Here is a 21,959-nt window from a genome sequence, read left to right on the forward strand (position 1 = left end):
ACGAGGTGAAGATCGCCGTCGCGATGATTCTACAGCGCTATAGCTTCACTCTCTCCCCCGGCTACATCCCCTGGCCTGCCCATTTCCTCACCATTCACCCTCAACCTGGAGTCAAAGTGATTCTTCATCCCCTCCAGTGTGAACATGTGTGTGCTCAGTTAGATTTAAAAAAAGAAGAAGGATAAACGTTCAATAATGCACGGTTATAGTGCTTGTAAAATTGCTAAGTAGCTTCCCTCGTTTCCCTTGTTTCGCACTCCATCAGTGACCACTTCTTTCAATGCAGTTTTATGCTTCATGTATCCTACCGTTGGTTTCATTTTCCTTCGTTTGTGAGCAGTAATAATGATCAGCATGAGAAGAGAGGTTGGTAGCCACTTTCTATCAAGATCATGTAAATGACGCTATCCTCAACTTGCCCGTCCCCTACAGTAAACGGTCAATGGCAGGTCCAATTGACTTGTCCTTAGCAGCCCATCAATGATCTTGTTATAAGAAAAATGCGAGTGGCTTCATCCCAAACTTCTTCATTTCCTCATCGTGCAGCCTACTTAAGATCTCGAATTGCTTCTTGCTGGACGGCTTTCCCTAAAAGTCCATCGACTCAGACAACTCGTCAGTTGCCCTGGACTTATTGTTCCTGTTCAAGCAATAAGCGAATAGGTTTTAAGCCGCATAATTACGCCTATCGCCCTTTTGCTGACCTGCCCAACCAATGAACTTGGAGGCGACTGCGGGGTTGTTTTCCACCTCGAGCACCTTGGCGATGAGCCTAGGGCTCACATGATGGAGCTTGCCAAGAACGATGACGACAAGGTGGCCCTCAACTGCTTCGGTTTAGGAGGAAAGTGTAGACGATGAACTGGGTGATCAGCGAGAGGCGGTGAGGGAAGAGGGAAGCTTGGGGGGCCGAGCTTGGAGATTGGAGGGGGTTGTAGGGGTGGTGGTCCGGGTCTTACTTGTGGAGGTGGAAGGTGGTTCGGGTGTTTTAGGGGTTTAGGAGAAGAGGCCGTAGTAGACAAAGGGCTCGTTTTAGGAGGGCCGCGGTGGTCGGAGAACAAGAAGGGTTGAGGCTTCGGTGCGGGGATTTTTTCGTGGTGTCGCCACCGTCCATACGGCGGAAAGAATGGGGGGCACCGCAAGTGTAGATGGGGGAGAGTCGTTGGCTGTTTCGATGGCGATGGCAAAATGGGGGGACAATTATTACATTATGACCCCTACTCCTAAGTTTTTGGCTTGTAGTGCTTCTTGCGTTTTCATCTTTGCGATGCTTATAATATATTCTTGAATTCATTTTGAGTAATAACCTTTTCTTTCAGCGCTGATCAAATTTTCCTCGATATTTAAGTCGCGTGCTCTCATAGGTACCCATTGTGAAGATAAACCAATCGGGCAAATTTGGAAAGAAAAAGGAAAACATCTTAATCTTCCGAAGTTCATTGTAATTTGCCCAACATCGATTGTAAAAAAAAAAAAAAATTCAACTATAAATAAAGAGAAAATAAAACTGACCATAAAAAGGAAACCGAGTAGATGAGAGAGGGATAGGGTGGTAACGAGAATGGTGAAAGAGAATGGGAAAATGTACAAAAAAAAAACTTTAAATATATTGCATTTTTGTCAATTTAGTTCTAAATTTTTTAATTTTGTCAATGAGTTCTAAATCTTTTCTAATTATCAATTGGACAATTTTGATCAAACATTATTGACGTGGACATCAGTCTTCTCATGTGGTACGATCAGCGTTGACATTGATAATTTTTAATAATATTCTAATATATTTTTGAATTTATTTATTTATCACTTTTAATTTTCTTTTTCCTTTTTGTTACACTATTATGGCCGGCGACCCTCACCCATTGATTAGCAACCCGGTCCTCATCAATCACTGGGCAAGGGTCAATAGCTCAAGTTGTAAATAAACAAAGAAAAGATAAGAAAAGGGAAAAAAAGAAAATATAAATAAATAAATTTGAAAAATATTAAAAATTGTTAAAAAATTTCTATGCTAGCACTGAGCCTACCACGCAGGACGACCAACATTTACATCAACAATTTTTTGCCAAAATTGTCTTGATGGAATTAATTTGTAAAATGTGAAAATATTTAGAACTCAATTGGCAAAAGATTCTTATCAGATGCACTTAGTATGACGAGTTACATAGTGAGTAGAACTCCATTAATGGTGATTGAATGTCGAATTCCCAAGAAAGTGTGGTTTGATAATAATGCCAATCATTCTAGTCTTAGAAATTTGATTGCCCATGTTATGTTTGAATTAGTATGGATAAGCTCGATTAGAGGATAAGAAAGTGCATTTCTAGGTATGCACAAGGTGAGTGGAACTATCGATTATGATACTGGAGTTAAATTCACATGTTGTCTACAAATAAGTTACATTTGATAAATTTACAATACTTCTAGGTAGGAGTGAGTGTAGTAATGTTTATACAAATCTATATGATATTTAGTTCAAGGCAGAATTTCAACTAGAAATTCTTGAGTAGTGGATACTAGAGCGCTAATCAACATAGATTGAGCTTTTAGTGAGGTAAATCTTGTAGAGCTAATAGGTGTTGTAACAGGGTGCATGTTTAATTTCCTAGCAAATATGGACACAATGATGGCTTGGTTTATATGTTGTAAAGGAAATTGTGTCTAAAAATTCACAAGGAATAGTTGAAGGTGCAAGTAGAGTTGGTGTTATGATGAAATCCACAGTGTGGTGAAATTCAAGTGCAACTTGGACTGAAAAGATGTTTGGCAATTGAGCCCATGAAGGGTTATGGGTGGGTAACAGTGAAGTTTGGATTTTTAGCAAAATGATTGAGAGTTGGCTCGAATGTCAAGCCAATGTGAAGATTGTTGAAGATATTCTCGAGCTTCAAATGGTGAAGGAAACTTAAGTTGAATAGGAAGTTTCCTAGTTTAAGTGAGTATCCTAATTAGAAAAAGTTTCCTATTTTTTTTATCCAAATCTTTTCTATAGAATAATTGAGTTTTCTTTGTGAAGAGTATCCAAATTTCTACTTCTTCATGAATTGTCCCTCTAACAATCCAAGAGTGTTCAAGCCCATTAAAGATTATGGTAAGATTTGTGAATTCGTTTGTGAGATTAAGATATAGTTAGTGAGGTATTATGGGGCTAAACACAATGTGAGTCATTGAGTGTAATTAAAAACTAAGAAACACTCAGAGTATTTGAGTATTTCAAGTGTTGTTGTAATCTCTATTGTTTTGCTGGATTTATAATGGTATATTGAGCTGCTCTTCCTATGGACATACATTATACTGACCGAGCAACGTAACTCAAGTATCTAACTTATTATCTTGTTTTGTTTATTTAACTATTCGATCGCTACTGTCCCATGAAATGGACTAAATGAAAGGATGCTCAAACTTGGACAAAACTTATGAAAATGAAAATATTAGACTTCTGTCCAACCATTGCGCGCCAGCACTGCCTACGTGAATTATAAGAATACAACATGCAAAAATGAAATTTCTGAGGAGAAAAAGAATGGAGCTCTAGCAAGCCCTCCTTTTGTGCTGGATATTTGAATAATTATTGGAGTGGACAATATACGAAAATCTATAGCTTGTCGCGTTGGCAATGGAATGAAAATCATTAAAATGTGAAAAGATCTAACTTCACTGTTGAATGTTTTATTTTTATTTGTAGGGTAATACGATTTCATCGATTTGTCTCGCAAAATCTTTGGAGAAACTGATTCATTACGCAAGTACCATTGGACTTTCACACTTGATAGCTACTAAAATATACTTAAGTCACAAAGATCTCAAAACTGTCACGATTAATTAACATTGTTACTATACTCGAAAATGATTAAATGCCTAATTATTTGGGGGAAAAAAAGATCTTCAAAACAATACTTTACTTTTATATCCCAATATCAATTTTTCAATCTCCCAAAGTGGTAGCAGGTTGAGTCAAGCAAAGGATGATCTTGGGGTAACAAACTCCTTTTACATCTCTGTCCAGTCAAGCCGCCAAAGTCGAAGGATCGAAATGAAATGAATATGGAGGCGCTGCAATTTCAAATTTTTAACCTGTACGAAATCCAACATTTCACACAATAAAGTGGCTAAAAAATGGGCAATTCGATTTCGTATGTCCCAATAGGAATTCTTCCTTTCGGTCCCTCAACTTTGGAAATAAGCCCAATTAGCCATGGATTTTCTGAGTTTCTTGTTGAGCATTTCGGCTTTTTTTCTCTCCTCAATTCTTACCAAATTGCTTCACAAGCTGTGGTGGAGACAAGGCCTCAAAGGCCCTCCCTACAAGTTCATCCACGGCAGCACCAAAGAAATATTCAAGTTGAAGGAGGATGTCATGATGAAGATGAACAAGCCCATGACGAATGTTTCTCATGAGATTTTACCCATCGTTGAGCCTCACATTCAGGGTGGAATAAAATAATGGTAATTTAGGTCCTACTTTTATAACAGGAAAAGTGCCAAAAAAATCTTAAACCTTTTGTTTTTGTACTGATTTAGTGATAAACATTTTTTTGGTGCTGATTTAGTTTTAAAGATTTTTACGTTGTGCCAATTCAGTCATTTCTGGCCAATTTTGGCCGGATTTTACTCACTGGACGTCAGGCGGCTGACATGGTCGATTGATGCTAACATGGACAACTTTTAATAATATTTTAATATTTTTGATTTTTTTTTTCTTTTTTTCTTCTCCTCTTCTTCCTCCAATCAGTTGCCAAGGTTTGGCGACCGGCTAGAGGCAATGGCTGGCGAGGGTCGAGCCTCGCCCATGGCCGGCAAGGGCGAGCCCCGCCAGCTTGGCGCAAGGAGGCGGCCTAGAGCTAGCCTCGCACTGAGCTGGCGAGGCTCAACCCTCGCTAGATTCGACGAGGGCGAGCCTCGCCGCCCACCACGAGGCCACCCTCGCGGCCACTGGCAAGGTGGCCAACGAGGTCAACCTCGACCTCACCAGCCGTCACCTCTGACCAATCGCCGAGGTCCCACAACTAGCTGGCGGAAGAAGACGAGAAGAAAAAAAGAAAAGAAAAAAAAATTAAAATATTATGAAAAGTTGTCCATGTCGCGCCGATCAAGCCACGTGAGTGGCCGACATCCAATTATCAAAATCTGGCCAAAATTGGCCAAAAATGATGAATTGGCACAACGTAAAAAAGTTTAGGACTAAATCAGCACAAAAATAAAAAAAGTTTAGGACTCGACAAAAACACAAAAGGTTTAGGACTTTTTTTGCACTTTTCCCCTTTTATAATAGAATCCATAAGCGGGACCACCACCTCATAGCATGTTGCCGCCAGAAGCAAAACGCCATATTTCTTCTAGAGAATCTCCTAATTTTTTTAGAGCAACTATCTAACTTATCTATTGATGAATATATAATATAGCCTTGGGTAAAAGTAGTACTTAGCGTAGTTATTTAACACACATACTTGGCTATAAGTCATGTCCCGTCTAGTGTAACTTTATTTTATTTTAATTGTTTTATGTTCAAGCCCTTGCTAACACCATGCCTTTATACAATATGCATGGGGTATTCGTCTGTATTGGTATGGTCCTCAAGCTCAACTACTTATCTCAGACACTGAGCTAGTCAAAGGGGTACTTAACAACAGTGATAAAACATACGTAAAGCCAGAATTCCCAGGAGACATCAAGAAGATTTTAGGTGATGGGCTTGTGAGTACTGAAGGCAAAAAATGGACAAGGCAACTGATGCGTGATGGGGTGAGTGATTCAAGAATGGAGATTTTTTTGAGGGGATTTTTGTGGTTAAGTGTATGGAGTAGTGTATACGGTAAAGAAACAAAGAGGAATAATAAAAGATAGAACGATCTCCTCACAAGATATAAAGGCCAGGCCACCAACCGAGGATGAGGATCGAGATCTACGAAGCTCACCAACAAGGCCTAAAGCTTCCACCAGCCATGGATAAAGGACTTCAGGATAGGAGAAGCTCACCACCAAGGCCTAAAGATTCCACCAGCCAAGGATAAAGGGCTTCTTGGCTCACCACCAAGGAGTGATCTACGCTCCAAGGATAAAGAAACCAAAAGGAGTTATCCACTCTCCAAAGGAGTTCACTCAAGTTGAGGAAATCTCACCATTCTCATTCATCAAATTCATATCTCCCCTACATTGGATAGTTTCCTCTATTTATAGGAGGATTTCAGCATTAGGAAATATTAAAAATAAAATTTAATGACCTAGGAACTTAAACGTTCGACTCTTCAGCTATATAAAATAAAAACACCTAGGAACTTAATAAAAAGCCTTTATTAACACGGAAACTAAATGCCTTTAATCTTCGGCCTTCCGCATTCTCGAACCGTTAGCTTTCCATGTTCTTAAACCTTTGGCTTTCCATATTCTTGAACCGCATTTGTGAACCTTTAGCCTTCCAAAATTCGAGCTCCTCCCTTGACCAGAAAATAATCCTCCTGAAACTTCATCAATAGGTCATACAAAACATCTAAAATGACCTCCAATTGATAGTTATCGATATACCACAAAGTACCGATAAGTAATTAACATTATTCATTCAAAATGATCCATCGAAACACATAATGCCCAACTTCTTTATTGGCTTGGATAAGCATCGATTGTTATGAGTTGGTCAATGGAGCTACGTTGGATGCTCCCGCATCAACAACATAAATTGGCACATCTCGCCTTCCATGGCGAAAGCTTGAAGGTAAACTTTTACCGTGCTCCTTAGAAATCAATTGTCTGATACGACTTCTAGATTCCCGTCAATTTGTGTTAGAAATATTGTGATTTTGTAATGTGTCAAATGATAGACATAACAGGAAAACTTGTTAACTTGTGTTAACACATGATTTTATCCATATACCGTCATGTTCTATATGCATAACAATAATTGAGTATGTACGTTCTAAGCCATGCAAGGGCTTGGGCTTAGAACATGCATGAGAACTGTTGCTGATTGTACCATAAATTGTAAATATGCACGTAATGATTCCAGCAATGGTGGATAGTGTTCACATGCTGCTCAAGAGATGGCAGAATTTAGAAGCCGAAGAGGTTGAGTCGTTCGAAGAGTTTACGGCGATCATGTCGAAAGTGATTTCCAGGACAGCATTTGGAAGCAGCTACATTGAAGGAAGAGATATTTTCCAAATGTTGGGCGAGTTGACTATTATAGCATCGCGAAATCTTTTGAGATTAAGACTTGAAAATGCTAGTACGAGTACCTAGAGGGGGGTGAATAGGTATTATGAATATTTTCTTGCAGTTTGCGCAATACTTAAACAGATGAAGGATTAAAAATCAATCGTAAGACTAAGTAAAGGAAAGAGAGAATTAAACACGAGGTTTATAGTGGTTCAGCTTGATTCAAGCCTACGTCCACTCTTCTGCACTGACAGCCGATTGGCTGGATTCCACTATGAACAAAGAGATGTTACAGTGTTGATCTTCCTTGATTTCTCGATGTAGATGATCTACTACACTCGCTCAAGGTATCACCAAGTACAAACACTCTCTGTGTATACAATTTTGCTCGAACTGTATCGACTAACAATCAAGGTTCTTCAGACTCTGGAATTTATCTATCGATCACACACATAGAACAACTAGAACGTCTTCCTTTTATACTCCTTTATGCCATCATAGCCGTTGGCACTTACCAAAGGAATTCCTCCAATCTACCCGTTGGACGGAATCAATTAAGAAGATCATCCAAGCTATTTAAGGAATCTTATGATAGCCCATCAATCATGTTCGCCCATACAATCAGGATTTTGGTTTCCAAGAATAGAACATTCCAAGAATGTTTCGTCGACCATCAGATCTTCAATTGATCTTAGATAAGAATCAAAAGAATCCGAAATGATTATCCAACCAAGGGATCTATTCTAGAGGATTGGATCAAATCCCCAACCATATACTTCGGCTTCGGATATCCTACGCCACTGGATTAGAAAGACTGTCAGTGAGATTAATCTTGAGTCTTGAGTCTTGAGTCTTGAGTCTTGAGATTACAAAATCTTGAGACTTTAAACCAATAATATCAAGACTAGACTGATAGAAATGTTTTGTCAGCTTCAAAATATTCTGGAAAGATTTCTCCAACAAGACTTCCTGAAATTAGGTACTTGTTTTTTTTCCTTGTGAACACTAGGGTCTTATTATTTCACTAAATCTATTTTTCCAAGTGAATAGAGTTTCAGTGGTAATAGTAATTTTGGCTTGGTTTAAAAGTCAATTCATGTTTTTCTTTCTATAGTAAGATATGGAAAACGACCGATGAAATCGAGTCCAAGGGACTGGAGAATGCGATATGCAATGCGGTGTTAGGGATAATCGAGAAGCGAGAAAAGAAGTTGAACACGGGAGAAATGGATGACCACGCGTATGACTTCTTAGGGTCCGTTCTAAAGGCCTATCGCGATCCAGACGAGAGCAAGCGAATCACAATTGGTGATCTTGTGGACAAGTGCAAGACGTTCTGTATCGCGGGACAAGAAACGACGAATTCCATCCTCCCTTGGACACTCTTCTTCCTTGCAATTCACAAAGATTGGCAAGAAGAGGCAAGAAAGAGGGGCCGATGTAGTTGGCAATGAAGATCCCAATTATGAATGAATCATGAAACTCAAAACTGTATGTAAATGGTCGTCTTTGTACCAACATAGTCCTTTTGAGACTGACTCAACACCAAGTGGTTGTTTTTGTGCTTATTGAGCCTTGTTGGAATAATTAAATATTAAACCATGCCTTTGTCTAATGACTTAAACTTTTAGAATAATTTATAGTGATCCCACAAAATCTCACATGGCTAATCAGCCAAGGACGGGAAATACCATGCAAATACTCAAGCACTTTAGTGGGAAGAAAAGACGGTATTTGTCAATTAGGGAGATGATGAGGTTACTTGCAGTAAAATAAGGCTTTAGGTTTTTTTTCTTTTTCTTTTTCTTTTTCTTTCCCTTTGGCTTTCGAAAGACACCATCATATTCTACTATGAAGTTCCTACAAATTGAACTCCATGTTTAACTTGATTTTCATTTTCATGTCCACTCAAAAAGAAGTCGTTTGAAAAAGAAGTCGTTTTCATTTCCTTTCTGTTTTATTGTATTTTGAGGATCGAGGCCATGAATCTTTTGGTAAATGGTGGGGTTTTCTTGTTGAGCATCATTCTGTTTTCAGTTCTCGAGAAGGTCCTGCAGAAGTTCTGGTGGAACCCGATTCAGGTACGACGTCCAATGGCTTCGCAAGGAGTGAGAGGCCCTCCCTTGCGGATTCTTCCTTGGCTGCACGAGAGAAATATTCGAGTTGAGAGACGAAGAGGCGAGGTAGACGAACAAGCCCACGGTGGATGTTTCTCATGATATTTTGCTCATTGTGGAGCCTCACGTTCACAAGCGGACTCAAATGTTTGGTAACTAAATCTCTCTTGTTGCCTCTTTTAGATGATTGATTTCAATGGAATGCCTACATCCCTAAGTTTTGTAAGCAGCTTGATATGATGATTTGGTTCTGAATATGCTCTTCACTTGCCAACCTCCGATCCGGTAGATCAGAAGACTTATCTATCGAGTAATTCCATAGTGTTGATATTTAAATTTTGACATCTCATTTAGTAATTCATTGTATAGAAAATTAGGGATGCATCCAATCCCAGTAAAAATATTAAGTTAAAATTTCATATAGATATTAGAAGTAATTGCATTAATAGTTGAAGTTGCATTTTACCGGCCTTGGATGGACTCAATTCACATGTTTAGTTGTGGATTGAGTCCGTGAACTAAAATAATTCAGCCAAGCCCATTTGTTATTGGGACTGAAATTTTTGCACGTTGGTGCCTCACTTGAAAAGATTACATTAATTGGTTGATTTTGGGAAGATTTTAGGAAAATATACGTGGGAGATTGACGGCCATAAAGGAAAAAGGGGGAGAGACAATAAGCTAAAAAAAGACGAGGGAAAACACTTGAGAATTGAAGAGAGGGAGGGAGGGGGAGAGAGAGAGAGAGAGAGCGCTTGGTTGAGAACCACTTCTTCTGGCTGTGCCTCTTCGTCCGCAGCGAAGTGTCCCACCACTGAGCTGATGTTGGTGTTGGCATTGTTAGTTATTTGTTTGGAAAACAAACAGAAGGTACTTTTTTCCTTGTTATACGTAGAAAATTGAGTTAATACCTTAAAAAATTGCAAACCAATATATATGTGATAAATTTACTTTAAATTAATTTTGTGATCATAAAAAATATCAAATTTGTATACTTTTGACAAATTTATCCCAAATTGATATACTTGTGATAAATTTACTCACTTAAATGATATATGATAGTACACTAGTATACTAGTTTGAGATTTTACTATTTATTTGTCACAGCTCTACTATTTTTATGGTTTTTTTTTTGTGTTATTAATTTAATTTAATAGAAGGTATATTTATTATAAATGTACAAGTTTGGGGTTTGTAATGGTTGAACAAATTAGTTTTGAGTAAATTTGTCACAAGTGTACCGTTTTGATATTTTTTTGTGGTAGAAAAATTAGTTTATGATAAATTTATCACATGTGTACCAGTCTAAGGTTTTCCAAGTATTAACCCTAGAAAATTTGGAAGGAAATATGTCATTCTATAAGTGTGAGCTTCTTCTAATTTGTACAAATGATTGTGAGATAGACCTATAATACTTGCATGCGGGCAAGCGAATAATTGCATTATTAGGCGCGTCACAATTATTATGTGCACTTAGCGTTAACCCCTGTATTTTTACTTTAATTTTATATTGTAAAGTTATCTTGTTAATCTTTATTAGTTGGAAGGTTGTGTTTGTTCCTTCACTATTTTTGAAAATTATGAAATTAGAAATTTTATTAAAAAAATATTATTATTATCTTTATTTCGAATTTTATATATCTTTGCAAGATAATCTTTGAAAATACACTTGTTCAGTTTTTGGCATGAATGCCGATTAAGTCTTTTTAGTCTTCTTCAACCATAATTTCAATTCTTTCCCTTGAAAGATCTGGAGAAATACTAGTCTCAATCGTGATCTTGTTGCATCTTGGGAGATATTTGACGGTCCACAATGTTACTGCTTCCTCATCGACTGAGCAGCACTGTGAATCACTGAGCCGAGCCACTACTCTCTTTCTAGGTGAGTCCGTGGACCATCCAGCCGCGACCCCAGCTGAGCACTATGAGCCGCCACGCCTGTCAGCCACAGCCCTCCGTGACTTGACGAATTTCCTGCAGGTCCTCGACGAGTTGTTGCCACCAATCCACGGACGTCTCCAACCGTGGTCAACCTCTTGTCCCTCCGATGCCCAGTCTTCCGGGGAACTGGAGATTCTCATTGTCATTCCGTTGAAGGGAAGATTGAAAAAGTCAATAAAAGAGCTATCTGAGACCAAATAGAAAGGATCGGTGGAGGCCGAAGGAAGTAATACAGGTGCTATTGTTTTATCCAAATAAGGAGGTCGAGAGTGATCATTGCTTTGATGGAGAAGTCCAGTCCTGATGTTTAAGCCATCCTTTGCCCCCAAGCACGTTACTGATCGCCGTCGAGCACTGCCATAAGCCTCCTCCGGTTGTGGGTTCGTGATTGCTGCGATTCGTTGTCAGTCAAAATTTGGAAACACCTCTGAGCAGCGTCGAGAGCTAGGTAAGAATTTTATTTAATTCAATTTTCATATGTTTTGTTGCCTTCTTCGAAATATTATAATGTTTGTTGAATTTCCGAATGTATTATTAATATCCACAAAATCTGAGTAGACTTTAAATTAGGGATTATTCCCTAATTATTATTTTTTTGGTAAAAGAGGATTATTCCCTAATTATTTAACTTGCTATAATTGTCAATTTGATCTTATGCTTGATGTACAATTCATGTTTGCACGGAAAATCACCAATCCAATATCACGCTCGAGATATGATTCCAAATCGCACAAAAAATTGGCCGATCCGATCTCACACCCCAGATACGATTTGTCAATTTACTTTTGAAATTATATTAATATTGATAATATCTTGTGTGTTTTGATGCCGTGTGGATTTGATTTCTTTCTATCTTTGTTTGATTTGAATTTTTTTGTTTCTAAAAAAATCTACAAAAAAAAAAAAAAAAAGATTCAATTGAAGCACATTACTTTTAGGATAGATTGCACGTTTAAATTAGGGATTTTAATTAACTTCGAATTGAATAAAGAAAAATCATAAAAAAAATTCACGTGCATGTCATGCTTGCATCTCACTACCGTGTCATTACTATATGCCACATCATTCATAACTTGTCATGTGATCATCACCACCATGTCATTGCTCGCGTGTAATCTATTAATTATATTTTAGGTTCATGAAATTGTGTGTCACGCTAGAATACTTGTATGTTAATTTTGCTTGTCATTAGAAATTACATGTTATGTCATTTAATTAATAATTGAGTGTCATGTTAAAGTAGACATGTTTTACACGTCATCATATTAGAATAGTTCCATAATGAGTTTTGTCCGTCATTAGAATTAGGTCATGTAGTTAAAAGTTCGCCCGTCCTGCTAGAATACTAAGTTTAATTGTTGTTAGGATTAGGACATTTAAATAAATTATGTCTCGTGTCATGTTAGATTAATAGTGTGCATTGCATAAAGCATGATTTTCATTAAATAGGTGAAAACCCTAAAAATATTGAATGAATTGCTTGTTAATTATAAATCGTTATTGATGTGAATATCTAACTAATATTATAGATGCTTTCGTTGTTCTGAGTTAAGCATTTCCTTCATGTGCTTGCAATTTGTTAACTACTTTGCTTTTTTGAGTGTTAAATAATGGTTGTACATTTGCATGATCACCTCAAATGTTAGGAATAAATCAAAATCAATGCAAATTGCCCACAAAACATTTTTTTTAAAATAAAAGAGAAAAGGTGTTAGAGAAATCATGCATAATCAAATTCCCATACCCATAATCTCTTATTTGTAGGAGTAAATTAAGTTTACCGTTACTTTACTTGAGTTTTCAATTGACCCACTAAAAAATATATTAGTAACGACTCTTAATTAAAAATCATTTGCATGTTGATGTCTTAAACGTTAAGTAGCAAATTGGTATAGGCTTTTGAGAGCTCAAGTTAAATCTAAGATTTTGAGAGCCCAAGTTAAGTCTAAACTTAACAATCCATTAGCCAAATCCATAGGTGAATCCACCCGCTTTGGGAAGGTCACGACACATGGTACTTGGAGGCTAAAAGGCACTCCCTCCACAGTAAGGCTAATGCAGTCATGTTTTATGGGATATCATAATTACCTCAGGTATTCATGAATTTTACTGGTATCATGGAAATCCAAATCGATTCAAACCGTTGACACCCCTAGTTTCTATATTATTTTGGAAAAAAGAAAGGGTAACCTAACATCAAGAGTGTCCCTTAATAAGAAAGTTAAAAAAATATCATGTATATAAAAAAAGAGTTGATATCCACTTAACTGCTTATTAACCGCAGTGGGTCATAACTACTTTTATAGACCAAAGGCATGACTCCTGGCTCATAAAAACTCGCAGGGCACTTCCTGCATTTTCCAAATAATTAGGCCTCTATAATCGTACTCCTAGGCTATTGAAAAGAGAATATCAAGATGATCTCTATTAAGCCTAGTCTACTAGCAACGTAGTTAATTCATTGTTTGATCCTTTGAGGTATTAATGAAACTTAAGCTACATGTTAGAGTTGGCAAGAGCCAGAAGCCAGGAGCCAGAAGCCAGACGTCATATTACCTAGATTTTTGCTTGTTTTAACTAATTTTTAAGAATACTTCTCTTTTCACTTTCTTCTTCAATTTGCAACCATGTGGAGGATTTGAGCTAGTCCCATCCTTCCCTCCCTCTATTATGATTTTTTTTTTCTTTTTTGAGTTGTTTTGTACTCTCCCGATCTAAATCTAGGAGTTGTGCTCTCTTAACCTAGTTCTAGATTTGAGAATGTGAACTTTACGAATCTAGTTCTAGACCTAGGAGTTTTTCTCCCCAATTTAGATTCAGGAGTTTAATAGTGTTTTAGGGGATTTGATACCCTCATGCTTTGTTCATGTACAAGTCCTTTACCTCTAGTTTTAATTATGATTGCAAGAACTCTAGCTTTTTGCTAAACTATAAAAATTTACTTTTCCAAAGGTTAGATCGGTGTTTATCAACCTATTTTTGGTTGTTTAGTGATTAGCCGTCAATTATTTTGCTTAATAGATTTGTTTTTTTGGAACGAGTGTGTGCTGAACCTTGTGGTACTTTTTTAATCCTCTTTGTTTTTTGGATTTGGCTTTTATTTGTAGTGCTATGGCCTTTGCTTTACTTCAATTTGTTTTACCATGAAAGTTATATACTTCTCATGTACTCTTTTGAGCCATGAATACAATTTTTTCGACCAAAAAAAAAAATTCTTAAGAATTGAATGATAACACGTACTCGTTAAGATGGCCTACTTCGATAAAAGACTATCTATAATAAGTACAATAAAATAAAAAATAAAAACACATATTCCAAAAGTTAAAAAGTTTCAATTAAAGTAAAAAAAACTAAAGTTAATGCTACACTAAATGCACTACATATATAAAAGTTGCTGCATATGTTATATCATTTGCCGTTTCAGCATCCTTTTATTCCGCGTGCTTACGGTTAAATTGGGAAAAATTACCCAATTAAATATAAATATTTTGCATGAATTATAATTTAATTTTCAAATTTTCAAATTTGCCAATTTAGCTATAAACCTATACTTGAAGTTTCAATGTAGTCCTTCTAACATATGTATTTGGGAATCGTTGATATGGCAATTTAGTCATTGCTAGCCGTTCTACATAGCATACCGTCATGTTAGCGATTTCTAGCAAAAATTGGATGGAATGACCATATAAGCATTACCCGCAAATGTTTAGGATCGAATTGACAAAATCAAAGAGTTTATGGCTAAATTGACATATGTACAATAAGTTTATGACTTTAATTGAATAATTTCTTTGAGTAAATTGTTCAACATTTTGGTCCTAACTAGCTAAATTTTGCATTAAGTTGGACTTTTTGGACTTAAAATGCAAAAGGAAAAAAAATCACACTTTTAGTATTCAAAACACTCAAAATTAACCTTTACCAAAAAAAAAAAAAAAAAAAAAAAAAAAAAAACCAACAACACTCAAATTTACCAAATTGAAAAGCCAAAAGTCAAACCGACACTCCCATAACAAAATATTGGGTACATTAGTTGTATCCAGTCGGCAGATTGTTACTTCATCCGTTGATCAACACATGTTAGCTGGCCCCACATTTTGGATATTTCAAAAATTCTTTTCCCAATCGGTTTCGTTCTTCATAAACACCCTTCTTCTCTCTCCTTTGTCTCGATCCCGGTCTCCGTCTCCAAGAAAAGAAAATATTGGGTACATTAGTTGTATCCAGTCGGCAATCAAGTCGGGAAATGAGGAGCTTACTTGCAGTTAAATAAGGCATTTAGGGTTTTCTTTTTCTTTTTTTTCCTTTTGCTTTCAAAAGATTCCAGCATATTCTACCATGAAGTGCCTATAAATTGAACTCCGTGTTTAACTTGATCTCATTTTCATACCCACTCAAAAAGAGAAGAAGTCGTTTTCATTTCCTTTCTATTCCATTGTTATTTTGAGGATCGAGGCCATGAATCTTTTGGTAAATGGTGGGGTTATCTTGTTGAGCATCATTCTATTTTCAGCTCTCGAAAAGGTCTTGCAGAAGTTCTGGTGGAACCCGATTCGGCTACAACGTGCAATGGCTTCACAAGGAGTGAGAGGCCCTCCCTACGGATTCGCCCATGGCTCTACCAGAGAAATATTCAAGTTGAGTGAGGAAGTGGCGAGGAAGATGAACAAGCCCACGGTGGATGTTTGTCATGATATTTTGCCCATCGTGGAGCCTCACATTCACAAGTGGAGTCAAATGTTTGGTAACTAAATCTCTCTCGTTGCCTCTTTTAGATGATTGATTTCAATGAACTTCCTCCCTCCCTAAGTTTCATAAGCATGTTTTGTTAGCTTGAACAGTTGCAAGCACCCAAACTCAAAGGACGACTTGAACAGGTCGAGTGTCAAGATGAGAGTACCTAGATAGTGGTAGGTACTTTAAGACAAATGGGGATAGGGATATGCTTACTTGACAATATCTCTGGCTTATGAGAGTATGTCTGTTATTTGCACAATATGCACACATGATTGTCTATGCTGTAAATTTATGAGTTTAAATGTGATTTATGCATGACAATTTTGTCAGTTTTGCATCATCTAAGTTCCATTGGGGAAGATTTTGAAAGACAACCTTTATTCAGAATGTAGATGTCTTGAGCATGCCAGATGAGGGACTTTCAGTCTGAAAGGACTTTTCGCTCACTCTCATGGAAAAGTCTATCATGACCATTGATGCAGGATTTATAAGGACCACACTATCTCACTATCATCATGTCAACAGGGGTTCGAGTATTCTCGCAAGTGATACGACTTTACCAATGTGAGAGGTCTTTGTTGAAATTGTGATGAAGACTTGGTCAACGGCTCATCAAATGGGACTGTCAAGGTCAAGGCTTATGAATGAAGTGCCACACGATCATTTCTAGGTTTGCAAGCCAAGAATCCTGCGAAAAGAGAGAGAGTAATCTTGCTCATACTTCTTCGAGCGATGCTTATATACGCATGAAATCCTATGTTAATTGAAGTACCCTAGTCTGAAGAGACTTTTACAATGGGAATGTAACATAGACTTGGCTCACATGTAAGAAGGTGAGAGTTTGTGACTGTCTCGGCATTTGTCACTGGTCTTTCTTCTCACTATTAGATAGAGGTTCTATGGACCACAGCAGCAACTTTTTCTTGACTATATTTTTGACTGGGGGCATTGGCCTTGCTTTTACCAGGCACACTGCTTTTTCATGCTCCTATTTTTTATTCCAGTTCTTCATTTATGGGCATTGACCTTACTTTTACTACGTACACTGCTTTTTTATGCCCTTGTTTTTTCATTCTTGTCGTTAGAGGAATTGGCCTAGGCAGGTTCAGGCACGACATTGTTGTTAGACTCTTGAGTCTTCATCTTTAGCTAGCGCTCTAGGCTATAGAAATAACTTCTGCTTTGTCTCAATGTGAGGGTAAAATTACAAACTCACTTGGGTTGTACAATGCATACAATTGCATAGAGAAGGAATTGCTCTTCGTCATTCTAAGGAACTTAAATTAACGCGAGCGTTCATATGCAATAAAGACAGCCGAAGATTGATGCAAGTGCGAGCAGTAAAATTTATGTCTCTCTTTTCACCTTGTGATGCTGCTTCGCCTCTAATCTGCCCTAGTGTAGGGGTGGTTCTTGATGAGGGTAGGATAAATATTTCACCAGTGTATGGGGCTCAATGGGGGTGAGCGATGGAATGCCTCTCACTATTTTGGTTATCGTACCATTCGCGAGAGAACTCTTTATCCTGTAGTCATGGAATCTTCTGCACTTATCTCACAAGTGTATAGATGGGGGACTATGTGTAGGATATGGCTTGCCTGTCATCATTCTGACGTGCCTCATCCAGCATGCTCAATTAATCTTGTATTCTTCACTTAGCTGTCTATTCTAATAATCCTTGATGGAATCACTGATCTAGATAGACAAAATCATCATGCAAAAATCCATTCGGAAAATGCATATGGTATTTTAAACATGAGAGATTTTGTACTCTCAAAACAAATGAATGGTTCAAACAAAGACCCTATTGATAGCTTTAAGGGTTAATAAAACATTGTTTCCAAATATGTTAAATCTTGAATATCAAAAGGAGTATTCACAAAGGGGTGTCGATGGTCATCCCGCACGAATGATCAGTCAATGTTGGGGATCTGATCATTGATTTGACGAGTCTTTCTGCTTTTGCCCCTGCAGAAGAGAAGATGTGGAAATAGATCAATCAATAGGGCAAAAATTGCACGTCATTTGAGGCCTAAAAGGTTTCTGTCATTAGCTTTAGCAATTAATCAAGACGCCATTTCGCTTGGGAGAGCTTATCAGAGTCTGACTTTCTTCTCATTGATTTGTTATCCTTGCTTTTGACAGTCAGGTGATCCTGCAACAAACAAGAGGGAATGTGTTAGTCATGAACTCTTTCAAGAGTTGAATAATTGGAAGCAATACAACTTTACCCTTCACTGGTTTGCATATGATTGGGTGAACCTGAAGTGAGAGGGGGACACGAAATCCTATGTCCCTTGCTTCGTTAGGTCAATTATTCTCTGAATTGGCTCTTGGATGACATGTCTTTTTACACGAAGCCAGGTGAATTTGATGTGGGTCATTTCCACGTACTAGCTTGGCCAATATTGATTAGCCAAACCTAACCATCAAGTTTAGTTCTTGAGTTGTGATGCTCCCTGTCAAATAGGGAAAATATGTCAAAAGCGGGTTCAGATAGTGGGAGTATTGGAAACGATACCAAATTACCCTTCCCCAGAGTTTGTATATGCTAGCTCTTAAAGATATTTGAATGTCGATGATGGCCTCTTTATCTTGGCATAGTTCAATGTTTCCTTCAATTGGCCTTCCTCATTTGTGACAATGTATGCATGATTGCTGGTCGTTGATTCATCTTCAACGCATTCCTTCTGTGGAATTTTTCCTTTTGTCTTTAACTATAGCATCATTGGGCAAAAGTCATGTAGCTCAAGCTTCTATGGAATCTGAGATAAAAAATCTCAAGTTTTTTTATGATAATTACTCCTTAAAAGAATATGCGTCTGGAGTGAAGCTTCTAGATTCCAAAGTCATTGTTCAGGGTGTGGGGCTATAGATCACCTTAACTGTCTAGATTTTCTCCCTGTTGACAGTAATCACTTTAAAGGAAGAGAAGGAACTTCTTCCTTATGTTTCTGGGCTCGTCGAAGTTGAAACTGTAACATCTAGCTGTTTGGGCGCGTCATGCGACAAGATAGTCCTTTGGCTTAGGATGGAGCTAGGTAGGAGTGAGGCATGTCATGGATGCTTCGATTTCAACTGTATGCATGTACCTATTACGTCTCACCTTTTGTATCCTGTAAATAGAAGAGAGGGGTTGTCATTCTCAATATTATGTTAAGGGAATAAGACTTACCCTTTTTTTGAAACAGGATGCTCCTTTCTGTTTGCCCCCGCTTTCTTGAAAATGTGTTCTTGAGTTTGGTCTGTTCACACAATGTGCTAGCTTCAAATGCCCCCTATCACACTAAGTCAAAGGAGATGGGAATGATCTTCTGAGACATGAAGTGAGTGAGTTAGAAAGATAAACATGATTTAATAATCTTGTTTTGACAAAAGCTTTTGGCAATAAAACATTTTTTTTGTTTTCAAAAGTATATATCTTTGGGGGGAAGAAAACATGAGGAAGCCTAGCCCTCGGTATTCTTCTTGGATGATAATTTTTTCATGGTTGGATAGCGTCACCGAGCTGGTTTGGGATACCGCCTCATGCTCTCAAAATATTTTCAACTTTATTTAATAGGTGGATTTACATTTTGGAAAAGTGTTTTCAAAAGTTAGTTCATCAAGCGGAACTGATGTTGAAAATAAAAACAAGCCAAACTTAATAAAGATGTACAAGTTCCCACGTAGGGGAATACGAAAGGAAATTAAAAAGGGTTCTACTCGAGCGGGTCTGCACCCATTTCCCTTTACGGTCCTTCATTGATGGTGTCCATGAAAAGGTCGCCAAACATGGTGGTCATGTCATCTGGCCCTTCTTTCTCTGTTGCTAAGGGTGGCATTTCATTGCCTGAATAATACCCAGCCTTCACTAGTCCTTGATGAATGTCAGTGGTATGTGCTTCGACATTTCTACTCTGACTGTCTTCAGAACTGAATACCGCATTTACTTTTTCGGTGTGATCAGGGAGCGAATTGCTCTGGAATGAGAAAACTTTAGTGTCTAATAGGTTCTGAATTCGACTCTTGAGGGTGAAGCACTCATCAGTCAAGTGCCCCACTTCTCCCATGTGATAGTCACATTTTTTGGACGGGTCATAGCTGGAGAAGCTTTCGGCGTTTGGTCGCTTTGGCTCAGTCGAGAGGAGGTTCTTATTCCGGAGGATTGCCAAAACCTGTGATAGAGATTCGGGAAGTGAAGTGAATTGTCTCCTGTTGTTGTAGTGCTGGGGCGGTTGACGGCTGGTGGTTTGTTGCTGTCTTGCACTTGTCTGAATTGTTGGAGAATGATTGTGTTAGGGAAATCCCTTATGATGTTTTGAAGATGACAAAATAAATCAAAGGCTACTAACATGTTTAATGGTTAAGTAATAGACCATGCAGATGATAGAACATGTAAAGGTTATTGTCAAAGTGTGAAGACGACCAGAAGACTGAACGTAACACATGTCCAAAGTATATTATGAAGATTTTCAGACTTCTATGTCAAAGTCTGAAGACTGCTAGATTTTAGTGTCAAAGTATGTTCTACATCGGAAGTCTGCTCACTCGACAAATTCCGGATCGAACGTGAATGATGAACCGAGGAAGACAGACTTTATCTTTGAAGCCGAACCAAGAAGACAAACTCTATGTTGGAGCTGAACTTATTCAGACGGTGTTCAGACCTTAAAGCTAAATATGTTCAGAAGCAGAATATGTTCAGACTCAGATTGCAAAGTCTATCGCACTCAGACTCAGATTGTAAAGTCTATGGCTCTCAGACTTTACATCCAGACTCAACAGAACGTAACTCAAGCCCAATCATATAACGGCTAGTGATCTGGTTTGGATTCCACATCAAGATTGATTTGATTGACTTAATCTATTTGATTGACGATTGGATCTTGAAGACAAGAACTTTCTATACGAAGAAGCTTTACTTATGGAAACCAAGATTCCGTTTGTATGGGCGATTGGAATCAATTTGGGATTCTGCCTTTGTCATTCAACGGCTACCAAATCTTCTAGATACAGAGCTGTCCAATGAGTATATTGGAAGACGATCCTCAAGATATTGTCCAACGGGTAGTTTGGAAGTGGAGGAGTATTTAAGGAGATGAAGGACCGATGAGCAAGTAAGAGATGGAGCGTAGAATTTATAATTCCAAAGTCTGAGCGACCTTTGATCATATACTTGTCTCTTGAGAGCTTGAACGTTTGTGATCGTGAGAGAAATACCAAAAGAGTGACTTAGTGAGATGGTGTGATCTACTACTAAGTGTTTGCACTCGAAGTTGTAATCTCTTGTTGATTGCATAATGGAATCCAGCCAAGAAGGTTGTTAGCATGGGAGAGTAGACGTAGGCTTGGATTAAGTCGAACCACTATAATTTCTATGTTCTTATTCTCTTCCCTAAGTCCTTTGTTTGAAGTTTATTTAATTCCGCATATATTTGCCAAGATTGATCATAAACACCTATTTACCCCCCTCTAGGTGTTCATACTAGCACTCTCAGATTGTAGGTCGCATTGACATCTACTAGGGGTTCTTCATCTTTCTTCATACTGAGCCTGCCCGTGGGTGCAGCTTCAGTGAACCAACCATCCTTCAACCCTATCTCGATTTGCTCCCCTACTGGAACGAGTTGATTAAACGATTCGGCGATCGTGGTTACCATTCGATTGCGGTACTCATAAGGGAGGGTTTTGATAAATATTTTTCTTAGTTCAAAATCGGTTGGTTCAGGACTGATTTGGACGACTAGATTCCTCCATCTAATAATATATTCTTTCAACGATTCATGCTTTTCTTTTTAGTACGCTCAAGATCCTCATGAGAAGGGGTAATGTCCATTATGAACTTATACTGCTTGAGGAATGCCTCACTCACTTCACTCCATGTTTCGAGGAGGTTCATGTTCTTCGTGATGGGCCGGGCTTACTAGACTTGATTGGAACAACTGGATCATTAATGGTGCATTATTAACGTATTGGGTCATTCGAATCAAGTACATTTGCAAATGAGCCCTCGGGCAAGTCATGCCATCGTACTTC

The 21,959-nt window shown here is 37.9% G+C and overlaps 1 protein-coding gene across 1 annotated transcript; it reads left to right on the forward strand.

Moving 5' to 3' along the window:
- The first annotated feature begins 6,999 nt into the window (after window positions 1-6,999).
- Window positions 7,000-8,600, forward strand: LOC104435139 (cytochrome P450 CYP749A22-like). The gene is made up of 2 exons (XM_039306980.1): window positions 7,000-7,154; window positions 8,261-8,600. The coding sequence occupies exons 1-2, from the start codon at window positions 7,000-7,002 to the stop codon at window positions 8,598-8,600; spliced, it is 495 nt and encodes a 164-aa protein (XP_039162914.1).
- The last annotated feature ends 13,359 nt before the right edge of the window (window positions 8,601-21,959 follow it).

The sequence above is a fragment of the Eucalyptus grandis genome, chromosome 2, assembly GCF_016545825.1.
Source record: "Eucalyptus grandis isolate ANBG69807.140 chromosome 2, ASM1654582v1, whole genome shotgun sequence".
Taxonomy (NCBI): domain Eukaryota; kingdom Viridiplantae; phylum Streptophyta; class Magnoliopsida; order Myrtales; family Myrtaceae; genus Eucalyptus; species Eucalyptus grandis.

What these genes read in the sequence shown, in the direction of transcription:
- LOC104435139 (XM_039306980.1), top strand. Translation starts at nt 7,000, where the DNA reads ATGGTGGATAGTGTTCACATGCTGCTCAAGAGATGGCAGAATTTAGAA. An exon ending in GGAAGAGATATTTTCCAAAT is followed by an intron (nt 7,155 to 8,260) that starts GTTGGGCGAGTT and finishes TTCTTTCTATAG; the next exon opens with TAAGATATGGAAAACGACCG.